Here is a 15,873-nt window from a genome sequence, read left to right on the forward strand (position 1 = left end):
CTCCACCCTTATCTTGAACACCAGGTTCAGATCCTCAGTCCTGTTATTAAGAATCATAAAGAGATGCCTTCTGTGGGACACCACGTGTTTTAACAGCGGGGACTTGCATCCTGAGGACACTTTCTTAATCTGAGACACGATCTTACCGTGTCTCGCTAATTCTCTCAACAACCTCTCATCTCTTATGAACGGAGGGACGTTGGACAGAGTCACTTTTACCGCCGGTGTGGCGAGAGGCAGAACAGACACGAAGGTATCGTTCACTTCAATCCCGTTCGCCACCACCGTGTTCACCTTATCTACGCTGTCCAGAAAAATGACAACCGCGTTGTTCATCCTCGCAGCGGACTTCACGCTGCTGTTATCGACTACCCGCCCCACGGCCAGACTACACTCCTCCACGGAGCACGGGAAAGCCGTAGCGATCTTAATGCCGTGCTTCCGGGTTAACCTGGCGAAGTCCATGGCGTTTAGCACGCCGGCCCGCGGCCGACTGCAAATACTCAAACACACACACACCACCTAACACCTCCTCCGTGTACACCGGAGGAGACCGCTCATTTACCGCCACCGCTCTCAACTCGCACGCACTACACCACCACACTCAGAGAGAGAGAGAGAGAGAGAGAGAGAGAGAGAGAGAAATGTTCAAAATTAGTAAAGAATAGGTCATACTGCAGTGAGATGTAAGTCTAGCCACCAGAACTACTTTAAATCGCTTTTAAGTCACTTTAAAGAAGTATGTGCTAATGGAGATATACACTAATATTTTAAGCATAAGGTGATTGAAAGACACAAGTAGCCGAGTCAGAGGGTTGAAGCCAAATACAAATACAGATTTAAAGATAGATAACTGAAACTATACAACTAATTTACTAACTTCTAAAATGTAAGTTTCCTCCATGATAAACCTCTACCACAACATGCACAGAACATTGACGCTGGTCAATCATGAATGTCAGAAGCAGCAACTCTTTAAATTAAATGTGCATATGGGCAGCTGTGGCTCCTCTGGGTGATCCACTTACCAGAGGGTCGGTGGTTAGATTCCAGTCATTCTGCTTGCCGAAGTGTGTTTGGGCAAAACGCTGAACCACAAATTTCTCCCTGATGGCTGTGCTTGCTGTGTGAGTGTAAGAGAAAGTGCTGCACATAGAGCACATAGCACATGTCTGAATGTGTATGTGAATGTGTGGATGGCAAAATTGTACTGTAAAGCCTTTTGAGTTGTCATCAAGACTAGAAAGTTCTATAATTAAAGACTATATACAGAACATTAACATATCAAATCAGTATTTTTGCTTCATTATATTATTAATGATAATTATTGAATTCTAGCTCAGGCAACACCAATTGTTATCAAATGATATCAAAGTGTATCTCTGACGGATAATAGACTGAGTTACGCAACGTAGCAGCCCTTTATTTAGACAACTTGAACTTGACTTGACATTAGCGCATAAGCCATGAGATTTTACCAGCTGTTGCATTAAAGATTAGAATGAACTCTGTGCAGCCCCCTGCATTCTCTGGGGCTTTCTGAGACTCACAAGGAGGTGATTCTCAAAATGTCTGGAGCAGTCACTGAGTCAATAGAATAATGTGTCAGTAATTACAAAACAGGCAAATGAAAGGCAGTTTGCCTTGCATCATTATCCCCAAACTGACTCTGGAGGACAGTCCCTAAGAATATCTCACTTCTTCTTATTCCTTATAAAGAGGACCACACTGAAGATGGAGGCAGTGTGAGCCACAAGTTCATTAGTTGCTTGTTCATGATTTAGCACCCCCCCTTGTCAGTTAACAGGCACCTAATCTTCCTCTCCTCACACTGACGGCGGCCTCAAGACCTCCATTCACTCAAAGCCAGTGGAGTTGCTTATTTCATTTTGATGCCCTGCCACCTTGTTTACACCTTGTAACATGTAACATTAGGCTGGTCGCCCATTTAGTCTGAATGTAGATGCATTTCTTGTCCACACCAATTGTCACAAAAAAAGCATTAAAGATTGTTTTGTACAAATATGCTTATTTGCTTTCTTTTCAAGAATGAGATCAGAAAATAAATATGTCTGTGTGTTAAACATGGAGCTGGAGCCTTTGGATAGAAAGGCAAAACACAAATGTAAAATGCATAAATGTTTTTGATGCAATGCTACAGTTAAGTGATACAATGTGCATGTATTATAAACTTAAGTCAAAACAAGCTGCATAGAAATTATGGATAATTGGATGTTTGAGAAATTGTGATAGCACATAACTTCAGAGGATGAATGCATAATGTATGAACCTTGTTTGTTCAACATATTAGCATCAATGCACTTGGTCACTGTACCCTTACTTTTGGACAGAACAATTCTTCCAGACGTCCAGCTCCAGCTCTGTACTCTGTGTGTCTGATATCAATCTTTTCCTCTCACTAATTCCTTTAAATTTACATCAATATTTGTTGAAGTTAAATATTATAAAATCAAGTATTATCTTGAATTAATTGAATTTAATAATTGTCCATATCTATATACGTCAGGTGACATTGTCCTCTGATGTGCCTCACAGTTTATTCTTTGGGAGATGATGCCAGGAGAAAAGAGAGAGCTCCAAATCTCTGACACGACTATTAGCCCAGTCTAATCTGTAAAGGAATTTCTATTGAGGGACTCATCAGCTAAGCCTTTATTTAAAAGCTTGTCAAAGCAATAGCTAGGGTCATGCATACGTTTATTTTAAAAGTGGTTATAAGCCTCAGAGGCGATGGAATTGTTTGTGTTACTTAAATATTGAAATGTGTGCAATTACACACAATGTTAACCATCCAAGATAAAAAGAAAAGATGAAGTGACTTAGATTTAATTCAAAACCTTTGTCATGACACACGAGGAGCAGTTTTGTTTTAAAGCGATCCTAATCATGCCAGACAAAATATTCTATGTTCATTTAGTGAAAAATCTTCATGTCTGAAGTATCATACCCTATACACCTTTATGTAATAGCTTAATACGACTAGATGAGAAGATTTACATCGCTTTCATCAATATAGGGCTGAATCATGGACTGTAATGTTGAGTCTCCACTTTCCCCACTATCCAGAAACAAAGCCAAAATATCATGGATACGAACAATGTCTTCTTGTGATAATTCAGTTGGAGTCAGGTTGGATCAGGGGAATGAAGACACATCTAATTGATAGGAACTACAAAAAATGACAGAAACCATCTTTGAGAAAAATATATTTGATGTGGTCATTGTCATAACCACTAAATGGATGAGGCAAGGTTTACATTACATTACATAACATTTCCTTTGGCTGACACTTTTATCCAAAGCGACTTACATTTAGTGCATTTAACATCTATGAGGGGTCATTTTAGGGGTTCAGTATCTTGCCCAAGGACACTTCGACTTGCAGATGGGGAAGACTGGAATCGAACGGCCGGCATTCTGGCTTGAGGACGACCACTCTACACCACAGCCACAGCCGCCCCCCATTTATGTCCTATAATGCGCTTTGGCTCCACTTTTGAGGATAATAGGTCAATAGGCTGGATATGGTTAGCCTTGCCTAGCATAAGGTCAAGAGGTGCAGGGAGACAGCTAGCTATCTACCAACACCAATAAGGTAAATTTATTCAACCATTGAACTTCATTAGTTAAGTATAACAAATTTAGTTTTTACCACTTGTTGAAAAAGTTTCATGATTATGTAGTTTATTCTGCAGTACAAATCATGACTCAGATATTTTCAGCATCGAGTCATGCTGAGCTAAGTTGAACATAGCCCCCGGGTCTTAGCTCTTTAGTGTGAGCAGGTTCGGATTTTGTCACACTTGGAAAGACAGAAAATTTGTTTAAACCTTAAATAACTGAACACAACGCCTTGGACAACTGCAGGGCTTAAATGGATAATATAATTTTTGCTCTTCAAACACAGGGATGTACATTTTAAATCTCCCTTAACGATCAAGATGCTAAACAAACAGCGTCTCTGCACGCCTGGGACGTTTAACGCATCCATGTGAGCGCTGTATCTCTGGCAGAGGTCACCTTGGAATTCATTATTTTCTTGAGCTGCAGTTGCTGCCCGCCACAGATTTATAACAAAAGCTCAGGGACATCTCCATGATATCACATGCCAGAATAATCATGCTAATCAGACTTCTCTCCACCCACATTCATTAGAAGCTTTGACCTAAATATAGGGGTTTGCTGTCTCTCCTGATGCACCAAGTGGGACCTTATAAAAGCAGTAAGTGTCAAAGCCGTCCACATTTTTCGGCAGGGTCTTCTGCTGGTGACGATATTGTCCTGTACCATTGTTGTGTTGGGCTGCAATATATACAGACTCTCCTTGTGGGCGTTCCATCTTTGTTCTGATACGGGTGTCTCCAGGTGGAGGAACCAAAAGCAGATCTTCTGTAGCTGACGGAGGTAAGTGTTCAGATTCATCATAAAGACTGGTGTAAGATTAGTCTTCTAGCCTTTAAAGTCCTTCCTAGGGTGCACTCCAGAGATGAGTTCGGACGCTGAAATGAGTGTGTTTGGGGAGGCTGCCCCGTACCTGAGGAGGCCAGAACGGGAGAGAATCGAAGCCCAGAACAGGCCCTTCGATGCCAAAACTGCCGTATATGTAGTGGATCCAAAGGAGCTGTTTGTCAAAGGCATTCTGCAAATCAAGGACGGTAGCAACGCAACTGTTAAAACCGACACAGGAAAGGTATGTAATGGTGAATGAGGCTTTTTTATTTTTTTTTATTTCGTTTTTTAGGCCATAGTACATTATTTAAGCATGTCCCTTCAGAACCTTATTTAGACAAAATACAATATCAGCTTATTTGAAGTTTTACAATACCTCTTGCCACAAGCGGAGTAGTTCTGGCACACTCTGGATTATTGAATTATTTCCCTGATGAAGAGCACGTCGCTCCTCACCCTCACAGGTTGTTACAGTGAAGGATGATGAAGTCTTCCCCATGAACCCGCCCAAGTTCGACAAGATCGAGGACATGGCCATGATGACCCACCTCAACGAAGCTGCTGTGCTGTTTAACCTCAAAGAGCGTTACGCAGCATGGATGATCTATGTGAGTCACACATCATTCAGCTGCTGATGGTCACTGGTCACACGATACAATGTGGAGCTCGACAGAGACCAAGTAGCAGCATCAGAGCTGAAGCAGGTTTGTAATGTATGGTACTGGAGATGCATAATCGGGACTGCCAGAGTGGAAAAACATCAAGGTTACGTTTTAAGATATCATTTCATGTAACTTACATGGAATGGGAATGTTATACATCCTAGTAAGCACTGAAAAGGTAATACGTTTGTTCAAATATGTCTATCATACAAATTTTGAATCTGATCAAGGACAAATCTGTGATCTTAAAGAATTGAATGCGGGAAACAGAATTTTGAACCTGAAGCCTGCTCACCTTGGTTGTACAGTTAATAATGCTAGTAGTGAATTGTTCTTATATGTTTTGGAGTAAAAGTGAAAAATACCCCAAATAAATCGGCTTAAGTAAAGTATGGTTACATGAAAAATGTACTTAAATACAGTTACTAAGTAAATACAATTTGTTGAATCCCATCTCTGTTGCAAACTGCTACGTCAATTTATATTATTATTAGTAGTAGTAATAGTAGTAGTAGTAGCAGTAGTAGTAGTAGCAGTAGTATTGCTTATTGCATAAGCATATGATGTATATCTTTGTGAATATATAAAAAAGTTTTACTGCCAAACTGGTCTTATTCTGAATAATCAGAAAAAGCAATAGCCATCAGTTTTGAATACTTTGTCTTCAAATACCAAATATGACTTTGTTCGGGACATAACTCACATAAAGACATGAAGATATCATTTGATAATTTGCATTAGAAAATATACATCTTTTACATTTTGCTGTAACCAAGTTGTCTAGACACATTTTGGCTTTTAAATCATCAAATCCTGTGTGTTTGTTTGATTGTAGACCTACTCAGGCCTCTTCTGTGTCACCGTGAACCCTTACAAGTGGCTCCCGGTGTACAACCAAGAAGTGGTGGTGAACTACAGGGGCAAAAAGCGCCAGGAGGCTCCACCACACATCTTCTCCATCTCTGACAACGCCTACCAGTTCATGCTCACTGGTAATATCAAATAATAATAAAAAACTATTAACGTTATATTCAGTTTTCTATCAGATTATGATGCTTTGTAATATTACCGTGGTGTTGTTTGTTTTTCTAGATAGAGAAAACCAGTCCATCCTCATCACGTAAGCTAAAGCTGCATATAGATGCAACTGCTACAACCTATCTTTGACACTTATTACTAAAGAGTAATTAATCTGTCGTGTATTTTTTTTTCGTACTGCAGCGGAGAATCCGGTGCAGGAAAGACTGTAAATACCAAACGTGTCATCCAGTACTTTGCGACAATCGCAGTGTCTGGGGACAGGAAAAAAGATGCTAGTGGCTCTGGAAAATTACAGGTGAGACAATGTTTTTCTTTCAATGAATCAAAACTATCCACCACTAATTATAACTGCCAGCATTTATTGCATCTTATTTTTTTCTACCGGATGCTGTAGGGCAATCTGGAAGACCAGATCATCTCTGCTAACCCACTGCTAGAGGCTTTTGGAAATGCCAAAACTGTCAGAAATGACAACTCTTCACGTTTTGTGAGTACAAAGATAGGACGTTTGTTAATACCCATACCTTATTTTGACACTTTTAGACTTATTCATTTACTTTTTCCCTTTCAGGGCAAATTCATCAGAATCCACTTTGGAACGACAGGAAAACTGTCTTCCGCAGACATTGAAACTTGTGAGCTAGATAACAGTGAAGATTTACAGTGTTTTGTTCTAAGAGTCCTGTGCTTAAGTGAGTCTTGCTTCTCTTGGTAGATTTGTTGGAAAAATCGAGAGTAACGTTCCAGCTGTCTTCAGAGAGGAGTTACCATATTTTCTACCAGATCATGTCCAACAAAAAGCCTGAGCTCATAGGTAACAGTTTTAGCAAATGTCTTGTTTATCTGCATTATATTAAATCTTTTAAAATTAAAATCTCTTTTACAGTGTGTGTCTATATTGCAAGATTCATGCATGTCTTAAATTTCCCATCCAGAGACTCTGCTCATCACCACCAACCCCTACGACTTCCCGTTTGTCAGCCAGGGGGAGATAAGTGTGGCCAGTATCAATGACAGTGACGAACTAATGGCCACTGATGTAAGTCACATTTAAAATTGAATTTTTCTGTCACTGCTAACATGGAACATACTGTGCATCTTCACCGATGTGCTTTCAGAGCGCTATCGACACCCTCGGCTTCACTGGAGAAGAGAGGATTGGCATCTACAAGCTAACAGGTGCTGTGATGCATTATGGGAATATGAAGTTCAAGCAGAAGCAGAGGGAGGAGCAGGCAGAGCCAGATGGAACAGAGGGTAATTGTTTTAAATTTTAAATTTATGCCATCATCATTTAATTACTTTTTTCCCCCTTACGGCGATCATCTTTTTTATATGTTTGGTATATGTGTAACTAATTTTATAGTATTCTACATTTTATTTAACTTACCTTTTAACATACTCTGCTTTGTATTTCTATTATTTTATATTTTTTCTTCAAACAGTGGCTGACAAATCAGCTTACCTGATGGGACTGAACTCTGCCGACCTGCTGAAAGCACTGTGTTACCCTCGAGTGAAGGTTGGGAATGAGTATGTGACCAAAGGGCAAACTGTTCAGCAGGTAGGTCCGTTGATTTCATATCACTCACTTTAATAGTTTATGTAATGCACCTCAATATAATATTAGGGTTAATACTGTGGAGTTGAGGGTAAACAATACTTGCAGCACAAATCAATCTTCATTTGCATATGATTGGCTCAACTTATAGGGAATTTTAATAACTGCTATATGCGTACATGTAAAATGAAATGAAGTTGTACAATATCACACATCATAGCTTATATAGTTTAGAGGTTTTATTTCCAAAATGTTTTGTAATCTTACTGGAAAATGCCATTTGCAGGTCTACAACTCCATTGGTGCTTTGGCCAAATCGGTGTATGAGAAGATGTTTCTGTGGATGGTCTTTCGCATTAATCAGATGCTGGACACCAAGCAACCCAGACAGTTCTTTATAGGAGTCCTGGACATTGCTGGGTTTGAAATATTTGATGTAAGTTGGCGCTGAGTAGTGCATTCACTGGAAATCATGACCAATAATGGTGACTACACTCAAAAAGGGTTTGTTTTTTCAGTACAACAGTCTGGAACAGCTGTGTATCAATTTCACCAATGAGAAACTGCAACAATTTTTCAACCATCACATGTTCGTGCTGGAGCAAGAGGAGTATAAGAAAGAGGGCATCGAATGGGAGTTCATCGACTTTGGGATGGACCTGGCTGCTTGTATAGAGCTTATTGAAAAGGTTTGACTTATTCAGACATAATATTACGAAAAAAAATGGATAATACCTAATGTTTTTGTTGAAAACATTTTTTGTACCACTTTCAACAGCCAATGGGTATCTTTTCCATCCTTGAAGAGGAGTGTATGTTTCCCAAGGCATCAGACACCACCTTCAAAAACAAGCTGTATGATCAACATCTTGGGAAATCAGGCAACTTCCAGAAGCCCAAGCCTGTCAAAGGCAGGGCTGAGGCTACCTTCTCCCTGGTGCACTACGCTGGCACTGTGGACTACAGCATCACAGGCTGGCTAGACAAGAACAAGGACCCACTGAATGAGACTGTAGTCCAGCTGTACCAGAAAGCCGGCCTCAAACTATTAGCGTTCCTCTATTCTACCTACTCCTCGGTAGATGGTAAACCTGTTTACATTTTGAACCTTTATTCCTTTTCAGGATAGAATTTAAGCCCAATAAAAACCTTTTTTTTGTAGAAAATGTTGGTGGAATTGCCAAGAAAGCAGCAAAGAAGAAAGGCTCTTCCTTCCAGACTGTGTCAGCCCTCTTCAGGGTAACTGCAAACTAAAATAATATTAGGTGGTGATGATTGTGAAATAATGACGATAATAATCCCTTACAGGAGAACCTTGGAAAGCTGATGACAAATCTCAGGTGCACCCATCCTCACTTTGTCCGCTGTCTGATTCCAAATGAAACTAAAACTCCAGGTATTTCCCCTAATGCTACAAGCACTCCTTATAAGACATACCTAGATTATCAGGCAGCTTGAATATGACATTGCTTTGGCTGACTTTAAGGTATTATGGAACACCATCTGGTTATCCATCAACTGCGATGTAATGGAGTGCTGGAAGGAATCAGAATCTGCAGGAAGGGCTTCCCCAGTAGAATTCTTTATGGGGATTTCAAGCAAAGGTAAACAAAGAAGCAAAGACGAGCGCAATTTGCGAGAAATCGGTTAATAACTTTTGTTTCATCCAACTTTTCATTGTAGGTACAAAGTGCTGAATGCTAGTGTGATTCCTGAGGGACAATTCATTGACAACAAGAAAGCTGCTGAAAAGCTCCTGGGGTCTATTGATGTGGATCACAACCAGTATAAGTTTGGGTATACCAAGGTAAGTTAGTCTTAGTGGGACGAAAGGCCTCAGTATTGGTCAAACAGAGGACGTGTTGGAACATCTATCAGCATGGTAGGGTTATTTTGATGTCAAGCTTAGTAACTGTAGGTGTTGAGGTGAGAGAGTGGGCAGAGTGTAAGGGAAGGGGGCAGCCACAGAAAGCTAAGAGGTTATGCTCTTTGCTGTGGCTTCTAGTCTAACTATTTAGAACAGGTATTAACATTTTTTCAGAGACATCTCACCTTATTGTAAGCATATTGAAAACGTTATACTAAAAAAGTATGTTAAGAGTTAGAGATTTGTTGATTTGTGGTGCACTAACAGATACGGTAATGAAAATTCTTTTTTCTGCAGGTGTTCTTCAAAGCAGGACTCTTGGGTTTACTAGAAGAAATGAGGGATGAAAAACTGGCCTCCCTCATTACCATTACTCAAGCCTTGTGTCGTGGCTTCCTCAGAAGGAGGGAGCTTGGGAACAGGATGCAGAGTAGGTAATGACAATTATGGTATATAATCACAGATACTCAGTTTCATCGACTACAAAGATTGTCAGACATTATGCATTTGCTGAAACATGTTGAACCCAATAACTACAAACTCCATTACTTTGCAGAGAAGCCATTTACATTATCCAGTATAACATTCGTTCTTTCATGAATGTAAAACACTGGCCGTGGATGAAGCTTTACTTCAAGATCAAACCACTCTTGAGGAGTGCTGAGACTGAGAAAGAGATGGCCATCATGAAAGTGGAGTTTGACAAGTGCAAGGAGGACTTAGCTAAAGCTGAGGCCAGGAAGAAGGACCTGGAAGCCAAAATGGTTTCCCTGGTTCAGGAGAAGAATGACTTGAGTCTGCATATTCAGTCTGTGAGTTGTTGCAAAACATACAGCAAAGTCACACTGACTGCATGTGTTAAAGTAAGTCATATCTAAGAAGAGCTGCATGCTACAAAAATGAATATTGCGTACTTTTATTGAATAGGAAAGAGAGAGCCTGGCAGATGCAGAAGAAAGGTGTGAAGGACTGATAAAGAACAAGATCTTGCTGGAGACCAAAACCAAAGAACTCAGTGAGAGACTAGAGGACGAGGAGGAGGTGAATGCTGAGCTGACTGCCAAGAAGAGGAAGCTGGAGGATGAGTGCTCTGAGCTGAAGAAAGACATTGATGACTTGGAACTCACCTTGGCTAAAGTAGAGAAGGAAAAACATGCCACTGAAAACAAGGTACTATTTGTACCATTTGGACAATCATCTGACTGTCAAACCGACCACATTTACTAATACATTTACTTATTTTATGCTTTCAGGTGAAGAATCTGACTGAAGAAATGTCCTCTCTTGATGATACCATCGCCAAATTATCCAAAGAGAAGTTGGCGCTTCAGGAAGCTCATCAGCAGACACTGAATGACCTGCAAGCAGAGGAAGACAAAGTCAACTCTCTGACTAAAGCTAAGATCAAGCTGGAGCAGCAAGTGGATGATGTAGGTCTATGGCCATGTAGACTTTGGAAATCATTGCATATGTGGCTTGAGCATTTTGCTGAAAATGTGTGCATGTGTTAGCTTGAGGGCTCTCTGGAACAAGAGAAGAAGGTCCGGATGGACGTCGAGAGGGCCAAAAGGAAGCTCGAAGGGGATCTTAAACTTGCCCAGGAATCCATAATGGATCTGGAAAATAACAAACAACAGCTGGAGGAACACCTCAAAAAGTATGCAAGTGTGCTAAAAATAATTATATATATACTTAACATCTCCTCTAAACACATGATATGATTTGTGTATAACAGGAAAGACTTTGAATTCAGCCAACTTGTTGCCAAAATTGAGGATGGGCAGAGTGTGGCTGTACAATCTCAAAAGAGGATCAAGGAACTTCAGGTAGTTGAAGAAAAAGAAATGCAAAAATTGAAATACCATAAAGTCAGTGGATGAAATTTTGATTATTTTGGTTTGTTCCCCTAGGCTCGCATTGAAGAGCTGGAAGAGGAGATTGAAGGTGAACGTGCAGCCAGAGTAAAAGTAGAAAAGCAAAGGTCTGTTTTTTCCAGGGAGCTGGAGGAGATCAGTGAGCGGCTGGAGGAGGCCGGAGGAGCCACCGCTGCTCAGATAGAGATGAACAAGAAGCGAGAGACCGAGTTTCAGAAACTGAGACGAGACCTTGAGGAGTCAACACTCCACCATGAGGCCACTGCTGCAGCTCTGAGGAAGAAACATGCTGACAGCGTGGCTGAGCTGGGAGAGCAAATTGACTCCCTGCAGAGAGTGAAGCAGAAGCTGGAGAAGGAGAAGAGTGAGTACAAGATGGAGATTGACGACCTGTCCAGCAGCATAGAGGTCATGGTCAAGGCTAAGGTAAGATCCAGCAGTATAGTAAGTGGGTGTAGTGAAAATGACATGCTAAACAGTTTAATTTATTTATTTTCTTAATGATATCAGACTAATTATGAGAAGCTGTGCCACTCTTTGGAGGACCAACTGAGTGAATACAAGACGAAACATGATGAGAACACTCGTCTGATCACTGAACTTAATACTCAAATGGCAAGACTTCAGAATGAAAATGGTAAGCACCTGGGGACTGCAAATTATGGAACACACTTATAAAGATCACAATTGTCTCTTTTCCAATTTCTCTATCTAACATCTCTTAATCAGGTGAGTTCTCTCGTCTTCTTGAGGAGAAAGAGGTGATACTCTCTCAGATGTCCAGGGCTAAGCTTGCCTTCACTCAGCAAATTGAGGAACTGAAAAGGCAGGGTGAAGAAGAAACAAAGGTTTGTTGCAGTACTGCACTCAGTGTTACATTAATGATCTGTGAAGGTCAGTAGGCTAACTGGTTAGCCGGAGCCTTTGCTTATTCGAGCTTGGAATCTCTGCTAGGTTTTCAACTTATTCTGGCTACTTTAAAATGCATACATCTTTGAAGCCTTTTCTTTTACAATTTGAAATAGGCCTTTAAAGCCAGCACTAGCAGAACATTAGCTGTCCCTCTAGCAGTACCTAGAGCAAAGCTTATCTCCTTTATTTGATCACTATACAAACAGCAATGACAAGTTGTGGAAGTTACAAACTGGAACTATCTTTTCTGCCAAAACACTGCTAGTTGTTTCTCTCCCTGCTTCATGTATATGCACAGCTAAGCCAACTGCCCTCTGGTTCCAGCTTCATATTTCACATATACAGATGAAGAATTTTTTCATATATGCCTTTCTTTTAGGCTAAAAATGCCTTTGCCCATGCCCTGCAATCTGCCCGTCACGACTGCGATCTGCTCAGAGAGCAGTTCGAGGAGGAGCAGGAGGCCAAGGCCGAGCTGCAGAGAGCAATGTCCAAGGCAAACAGTGAGATTGCCCAGTGGAGAACCAAATACGAGACTGATGCCATCCAGCGCAATGATGAGCTGGAAGAGGCCAAGTGAGAGTTGTTCTTATAATGTACAAATACCTGAGATAGTAAAAATGCAACATATGACAAAGATTAACGGTATTTCAATTAATGATTTGCAGGAAAAAGCTTGCTCAACGTTTGCAGGAGGCTGAGGAGGGCATCGAGGCTGTTAACACCAAGTGCTCGTCTTTGGAGAAGACAAAGCAGAGGCTGCAGGGAGAGGTGGAGGACCTGATGATCGATGTGGAAAGGGCAAATGCTCAAGCAGCTGTCCTGGATAAAAAGCAGAGAAGTTTCGATAAGGTAACAAAGGCATGCAAATTAATTATGCCAAATTCTTAAAGGTTCAGTGTGTACGATTTAGAAGAAAGGGATCTATTTACAGAAACTGAATGTAAAGGAGCTAGTGATGCTTTCACTAGTATATTTCATCCGAATTGTAAAATTTATATTGTACCCTAGAATGGGCCCTTTATAGTTTATTACTTTATATTTATATCATCAGGAGCGAGTCCTCTCTCTATAGAACCCCTTTGATTTTTACAGTCATCCAACTGTACCCCAGAGGTGAGGGGTTTTCATCTGCAACATGACACTTCAACACTAGATGTCACTAAATTCTACACACTGAACCTTTAAATTGTGGTTAAGTACAACAATTCACGAGTATTAACTAACTAGCTAACTAAAATTATATTGTTATTCTTGAAAACAGTGCAAAGCTATTCTTTTAACGCAACACATATTGAGTTAAACAGCCATTTAAGTTTGCTATTTTAAACACTTGTCATGAGGTAGGTCAGAGAAGAACTACAAGGGACCATTTTTATCCAAACCAATATATAATTTTTCCTCTTCCTTAGATTCTGTCTGAGTGGAAGCAGAAGTATGAGGAGTGTCAGGCAGAGCTGGACGGATCACAGAAGGAGGCCCGCTCCCTCAGCACTGAGCTCTTCAAGATTAAGAACTCTTATGAGGAAGCTTTGGAGCACCTTGATGTTCTCAAACGAGATAATAAAAACCTGCAACGTGTGTATATTACTACAAATTACTACAATGCTATTTTCTTAAGGTTTATCCGTCATATCCTACACATTAAATAAATCTGATTGTAATTAATAAACACCAATAGTGCCTAGGGGGATTTTGTAAGGATATTTTCAATAAAATAATATACAAAATATTTTATTAAGAAAATAAATATTGTAATTGTAGAGGAAATCTTGGATCTGACTGAACAACTTGGAGAAAATGGCAAAGCCATCCACGAGATTGAGAAGACTAAGAAACAAGCGGAAAATGAGAAGACAGAGATCCAGAATGCTCTGGAAGAGGCTGAAGTAAGTCTATGTGATATAAAAAAATGAATACTTCCTGAAATATGAATTCATTTTTTAGATTTTTCCTCATTATTTAACTTAATCTATACCCAAGGCTTCTCTTGAGCATGAGGAATCCAAAATCCTCCGCGTCCAGCTGGAGCTCACTCAAGTCAAAGGAGAGGTCAACCGCAGGCTGGCTGAGAAGGATGAGGAGCTGGAGCAGATGAAACGCAACCACCAGCGCATTGTGGAAACCATGCAGTCTGCCTTGGATGCCGAGACACGCGGCAGGAATGATGCCATGAGAGTCCGGAAGAAGATGGAGACTGATCTCAATGAGATGGAGATCCAGCTGAGCCAATCCAATCGGCAGGCTGCTGAAGCCCAAAAGCAGCTGAGGAATATGCAGGCCCACCTTAAAGTGAAATATTGCTCAACACCTCTCTCTAATAACTTTTAAAACCCATTTTTGATTGATTATGGAACTTTTATCATTAATTCTCCCTCCAGGAACAAACCCTTCACCTTGATGAGGCCCTGCGCAGCCAGGAGGACCTGAAGGAGCAGGTGGCCATGGTGGAGCGCAGGAGCAGCCTTTTGCAGGCAGAGGTGGAAGAGCTCACTGCTGCGCTGGACCAGTCGGAACGAGGCCGCAAATTAGCTGAACAGGAACTCACTGATGCCGCTGAGAGAGTTGGGCTGCTGCACTCTCAGGTGAGCCTCGTTTCCGGAAGCCTGTTTATAGCATTCAGCTGTTAAAGAGTCAGATACAATTCTCAGGAAATGGTGGAGACCAAAAGATGAGCTAAAAGCAAATCTGTTCCAGAACAAGGGTGTGTAATATTTTGATTGTTTTGGTTTAATAGTTGCTATGAAGGAGCAGTGTTGTTTTGACATTGAATGATAGCATCTCTTCTCACTGAACAAAAATGAGGAGATTAAGACTATAATAGTGGCATAGGGAGATTTTTTGTGCAAGTTGCAGATCTTTTTATTTGCAGTCAGCTACAGATACAGTTGAGTTATTTCAACTTTACAACTTTATATCATCTGTGCTCTTCTGTTAGAGGCATAACTGCAAACTGTGGGTATATGTTAATTTTATTCCATCAGCTTCTTGACTGTCATTTATCTGCAGAGCACCAGTCTTCTAAACTCGAAGAGAAAGCTGGAGGCAGATGTGAGCCAGCTGCAGGGTGAGGTGGAGGATGCAATCCAAGAGGCCCGCAATGCAGAGGAAAAAGCTAAGAAAGCCATCACTGATGTAAATATCAAAAGTTTTCCCTCTAATTATGTCCAGCAATTAGAATTCCAAATGGTGTGATTAGAAACTTGGAGAAAAGGCAAACATCAAGCAGTAGTTCAGGCTCTGTTGTTTTGAAACAAACTCTGAATTACACACAATGGATATAGGCATCTATGATGGCAGAGGAGCTGAAGAAAGAGCAAGACACAAGCAGCCACCTGGAGAGGATGAGGAAGAACCTGGAGGTGTCTGTGAAGGATCTGCAGCACCGTCTGGATGAGGCTGAGAGCTTGGCTTTGAAGGGGGGCAAGAAGCAGCTCCAGAAACTGGAAACTCGGGTATCACACTCATTCATGTGAGATTTCTGTA

At 40.8% G+C, this 15,873-nt stretch overlaps 1 protein-coding gene across 1 annotated transcript; it reads left to right on the forward strand.

Moving 5' to 3' along the window:
• The first annotated feature begins 4,507 nt into the window (after positions 1 to 4,507).
• On the forward strand, positions 4,508 to 15,863 carry LOC133976044 (myosin heavy chain, fast skeletal muscle-like). The gene is made up of 35 exons (XM_062414127.1): positions 4,508 to 4,711; positions 4,935 to 5,078; positions 5,968 to 6,124; positions 6,225 to 6,252; positions 6,354 to 6,468; positions 6,568 to 6,660; positions 6,745 to 6,808; positions 6,889 to 6,987; positions 7,109 to 7,212; positions 7,292 to 7,430; positions 7,619 to 7,737; positions 8,021 to 8,170; positions 8,253 to 8,423; positions 8,513 to 8,819; positions 8,897 to 8,973; positions 9,043 to 9,130; positions 9,221 to 9,338; positions 9,418 to 9,541; positions 9,899 to 10,035; positions 10,158 to 10,413; positions 10,529 to 10,771; positions 10,855 to 11,031; positions 11,113 to 11,258; positions 11,337 to 11,427; positions 11,512 to 11,901; positions 11,986 to 12,112; positions 12,205 to 12,323; positions 12,767 to 12,963; positions 13,056 to 13,239; positions 13,800 to 13,965; positions 14,152 to 14,276; positions 14,371 to 14,679; positions 14,769 to 14,972; positions 15,397 to 15,522; positions 15,672 to 15,863. The coding sequence occupies exons 1-35, from the start codon at positions 4,508 to 4,510 to the stop codon at positions 15,861 to 15,863; spliced, it is 5,490 nt and encodes a 1,829-aa protein (XP_062270111.1).
• The last annotated feature ends 10 nt before the right edge of the window (positions 15,864 to 15,873 follow it).

Source organism: Platichthys flesus, chromosome 20 (genome assembly GCF_949316205.1).
Source record: "Platichthys flesus chromosome 20, fPlaFle2.1, whole genome shotgun sequence".
Lineage (NCBI taxonomy): Eukaryota > Metazoa > Chordata > Actinopteri > Pleuronectiformes > Pleuronectidae > Platichthys > Platichthys flesus.